Raw genomic sequence first — 5,436 nt, 5'->3', positions numbered from 1 at the left:
CTCATACAGCTGAGAGTTGAACTCGTCGACTGAGAATACCAATCGTCTCTCAGATCCATTTGAACGTCAGAAAACTTTTACATTGAGCATTAGATTGAGATAAATGCAATAGAGAAAGAGTGGGAATGAGAAGGATTAAGCAAAATGGAAATATTTCTTTCGCTTTTCTTAATCCTCTCTTTAATAGGTGGATTTTTCTATTAACATTTTTTCACTTTTATTATGTCTTTTAATATCTCAAACCCATTAATATAGTTACATATTTTTTTGTAGCATTTTTTTATTGAATATCGAATAACAAGTAGAGTGCGGATGTCTATGTAATTTTAGATTGTTGTAAATATGATTGAACCTATAGAATGCCAATAGAAATGTTTCATCTATTAAATCTTATAAGCAATCTATTTTGAATATTTTATATATTTTTGTAGAATTTTGCATCTTTAAGTTCCAAAAATGTATAAATATCCGCAATCTAATAACAAGTTAGAACTGAAACAGAGTACGAAATGCAATTATTTGTTAGGGACTTTATATAAAACTGTCACGTTAAACAGTTAACTTTAAAAAAGTTAAAAATTTAATAATTTGGGAAATAAATATAAACTGACAGTAGCTATTGCTCAATGATTTTTATATTGAAGATGCTACAGTTACACAAACATATGACTGCTCAAATATGGCATATACAATTTGCACCTAAATTTTTAAGGAAACTTAACATCTAAGAGTGAGGAAGTTCAGTGTATCTGTGTTTCATGGACTTCTTTACTCTTTCTCTTACAAGTAACGTTACTTAGTTCATAAAAATTATATTACTACCTATCTCGCTTAAAATCAAATTTTCCACAGCAGAAAATATTTGATTTTCCATAGCATCACAATGAAATGATATTTCCTTTACTAATTAAAAAATAAATCTTGAATTAAAAAATAAACTTATATTCTATAGAAGAAATAAAAATTATATTTTATAGTAAACGAAATCAAATAATATTTATTATTTCCTATATAGCCTACTTCTTTTTTCCCTACTCCAATCGTCTCTTGCGAAATAATATACGACAGAGATGACATATACATATGATGTTGCATCCTGCTTATGTTATAACAAAAATATGAGAATCTCTGTTTCCTTACATAATGAGAATCTCATACAACAGAATAATTAATAACTTATTTCGGGTATATACCAAAAAACAATGAGAATGGAGTCTGTCAATTAGTTTTATTTAATTATCTCTTTCATCATAGTCGATAAATCAAGTAATGTATTTAACGTGCATTTAAACAAATACAGAAAGTAGGAGAAGGTCTCAAGGACTCGTAAAATGCAATTAGGCGGGTATTAAATTCGCTGAACAAAACTGCAGCGGCGCATACGTTTGTACAAAAACTATGACTAATTTAATACAAATATAAATATAAATATAATTTATATATATATATCTATATTTATATTTGTACTTATCATTTATATTTATATAATATTTATATATGTATAATATGTATACACCATGTAGAAGCAATGTCTTCAGGAATTCTGAATTAGCTGCCTAAAAATCAGCCAATAATTGAATTCTTTTCAATATTATTAATCATTATCAGCTATCTGTAGAAATGAAGAGGCAATCGCTTAAGAATAGTAGATAATATACGTTTTAACTACTTTAGGAATGCCATGAACTGCTTTAAAGCATATAGTCTAATACATAGTTTCTCAATTTTATTACTCGAATGTATTATTTTAAGTAAACATCTCAGTAGCATATTTTATGCATCTGATCTACATTTTTTACTTACATTGATACTGATAATTAAAATAATACTTTTAGTTAAATAAAGTATTTGTACATCTTTTTATACATAATTTTCTCATCATAGCTTGTTGATACTATATCAATTAAACTTTTGTAAAGTTTCACTTAAAATAATACTTTCAAAGCATCAATGAAATTATTCATAATATTTTTAAAACATTTAATAATTTTCAATTTAAAAATAAATAAATATTAAATAAATTTAATGTTTTAAGTGCATTTTATGCACGAATTACTTTATGCAATATCTAGAAACTTCATTTATTCACTTCTTGATCTCATGAAATCGCTGAATTACAGTATAAAAGTCGGCAGTGTGTGCATTATTACCCTCTATTGTATTTTTCAATGTGTATCATAAAAAAGCAATTATTGTAAATTGATCACACGATCTCACAATTAGTATAAAATGTTTCATTTCCTACCAACATTTACTAGTTACTTCATTTTTTCTCAAATTAACATTTATTTTAGTTAAACACCTGCATCATGATATTACCCTACAGCTTTTATCTTCTTACGTTAATTATTGTTGTAAAAACAATTGTTTAAATAAAATAGTACGCTTCTTATTTTAAATTGTTTTAGAATATTTATGATTTTGTGGTCAATTCATAACTTTAGTGTAAAAGATCAAGCCTAAAACTTAAATAATTAATCATAAATATGAAAACTTACTGAATCTTGATTAATCTTTGGAAGATTTAAAAATGTTCTGTGTTCAAATATATAGGGCAGCACAAATGATTATACTTGTAAAAATAACTTCATGTAAAAACATTTCTAGTAATTAATAAAATATCTAAACGTTATAAGCCAACTAAGTAGTAAATTAAAAATTTGCATTTAAATGCAATAAAAATAAATGCCACATTTATACCTATGTAAATGTATTAAGAGCTTGTGCCACCTTTGATTATTCATATATATGACTTAAAATCAGTTTGTTCTCTTGAAATATAATAATATACAATAATAATAAAGAGTAAAAGTAAATAATAATAAATTCATAAATTTGCAGCACCGCAAAACAGTTTCCCTAAGTACACTGCTTAAACTGATATATGTATACCTACTATATATACCTACAGTAGTTAACAAGTCTGCAGGCTACAATAATGTAGCCCCAATATTTAGTTGATTAACCTAGGTTTTAAGTGTGTTTCAAAATCTTGTATATATCCTACCACATTTTCTTTTCTTGTAATGATAGAGCGTAACTGGATTTGAATATTTATAACGAATCATATAGTTAAAAATAAAATACATTAGAATCATGATAGTGAAATTGAATTCATTGCAATTAATTTATGATTTACTTGCGAAACTGATTTGTACAGAGACAGCAATTTGTACTCCTTAAAGAATGTAAAATAAGGAGTATTTTATTAGTAATAACGTCATACTGAAACCTTATATACATTTATGTATGAGAATTCTACGTCCATTTACACATATAAATCGAAAAACCTTTAAAATTTTAATCCAAGTAAGAAGTATGTACTATTTACTTGAATGTACCAAAGATAACTGATATGTTAACAATGACTTAAATTGTACATAAGTTTTAAAGTAGATCACAGACTTTAAAATACTTAAAATTTTAAAAATAAGCCATATATGTATATGAACTCTTATGATTCATAAAGAATCTGGAATTATCATATATAAATGTACATGTGTACATGCATATACAGGATAATTCATATAATCGAATACAAGATACAACTTATTGTTAGCTCAATCGCATGATTCACCTTGCGTGTGAGGACTGCTACATACAATTCTATGCACAAGTCTCAGTACATATCAGTATAATACTTAAATTTGGAGTAAACCTGAACACCTTTTATCGACAAGATTCTACTACGACGATTACTTTGATTTGATACATGTGGATACTTTGCACCCCACATGTTTTTGTGCACCATATAACAATAGTGAGTTACATACATCACTATATTAGTACGGATAATAAATATAAAATGTTAATTGGCATACAGTGCATATGATTCTGTATTTAAACTGTATAATCTTGAAATTTAATTGGCAGTCAAATGTTTATGTTGATTTTGTTCTCAGTCTTATGAGAACTATTTTTCAAGTTCAAATAATGGAAGATGTAAGTTTTTTCATACAAACTATCGTAAACTCTTATAGAAATTGTACCATAATATAGTCAAAGATATAATTATGCTTCATCATCAAAACAACATGACTCAATAATATTTTTCTTTGACGTTACTGGAAGAATTATTTTACTCTGGAAAAAGGATACAGAAGTTTACTTCTTTGTATCATACTAATCTCAAAATGTCTAACAGCTCCAACAGTTATGAAGGTCCCAATCTAACATGCTATCGTTTTAGCAAAGGACGGAAGTGGAAAAGGAAATATACTAGCTGGAATGTACATATATCGGTAGCAATGAAGTTTCCAGAGAAAGCGAATCAGTCTTTATGCTATATGAATATAAAATACAAGTGACGTGAAATGTGCATTAAGAATTAGACTACACCGATGTATTCTGCAGTCTTTTTATCATAAGGCATAAGTCCATACTTCCATACATACTTATTTATTAAGTGCAATTCTCTTTTAGCATAATTTTCCTCGTCTATCTATCCTTGTTAAGTTTATCCTCCTACAATTTTATTTTCTTTTCCTTATATAAATTTTATTTAAAAGTGCAAGTTCAAAAATCTGTAATAGAAAACGTTTGTGTGTAACATTAGTATTATTCAGAATAATGTACTGAAAAAAATTGTTCTTTAAATATACTGAATAAAAATACTTTAGAGAAATATAAAAATCGCAAAGATTGTGCAACATTCAAGTGTCTCTGGAAACTCCATAGAAAGCTCATAATATTTTGATAGAAAAATAAGAAGCTTTGTCCTATAAAGAGAGAAAGAAGGAATGAAGAAACTGATAAAAGTCAAAATTATGGCGTGGAATACTATCCACTATGTTAACTTATACAATTATAACAGGATATTATTATTTGTGTAATGTAACTTGTTGTAAGCCAACACAATGGAACGTGGCTTAACATTCGTCCAACACCGAACATTCTTTCCTCTCAATACGATCATTGCAATGTATCAAGCTAAAATTTATCGAGTTCATATATGACGTTTGTCTATTTAATCTTGCGAACTGTATGCGTTCATGGTCTACAATATTATACGTCATAGCGTAAGATATCTATGTTTTCGTCATCGACTTTTGTTGCTAAAGTTGTGTTCTTCGTGGTAGTACTAGTAAATAAAAAAAGAAAGAAAGAACAAAGAAAAATGAGAACAGACGCAAACAAAGGTAGCGATGATTATGAATTCAAGCCTTGACGTTTTTCTTCCTCGAGCATAGCGTCAAGTTCGTCAGTAAGATTTGCAAGCATATTCCCAATATCGTTCAATACATCCGCTGGTTCACTGCCACCGGTGTGATGACTTATTCCATGACCTGACATGTTGTTACCAGTATTACCACTTGCGTATTCTTGTGCGCGTGCAGCTCTTTGTTTTATTGTTCCGGCATTTTCATTTGCAAACGGTAGTGAGTCGGATTCTGTACTGGAACTTGACTGAAAAAATACAGTTAATATTAATATACA

General features: G+C 27.8%; 1 protein-coding gene across 2 annotated transcripts in view; it reads right to left on the bottom strand.

Annotated features, from left to right (window-relative positions):
* Positions 1-617: 617 nt before the first annotated feature.
* The window catches only part of LOC126863477 (caskin-1), a 55,052-nt gene continuing 50,233 nt past the window's right edge, over positions 618-5,436 (bottom strand). For both annotated transcript variants that reach the window (XM_050613694.1, XM_050613693.1), the window contains one exon: positions 618-5,406. In XM_050613694.1, coding sequence (XP_050469651.1) covers positions 5,149-5,406 — 258 coding nt within the window. In that variant the 3' untranslated portion in view covers positions 618-5,148. The remainder of the gene's footprint in view (positions 5,407-5,436) is intronic.

The sequence above is a fragment of the Bombus huntii genome, chromosome 3 (assembly GCF_024542735.1).
Source record: "Bombus huntii isolate Logan2020A chromosome 3, iyBomHunt1.1, whole genome shotgun sequence".
Lineage (NCBI taxonomy): Eukaryota > Metazoa > Arthropoda > Insecta > Hymenoptera > Apidae > Bombus > Bombus huntii.
Note: the sequence above shows the minus strand (reverse complement) of the source record. Positions and strands in the feature narration are given on the sequence as shown.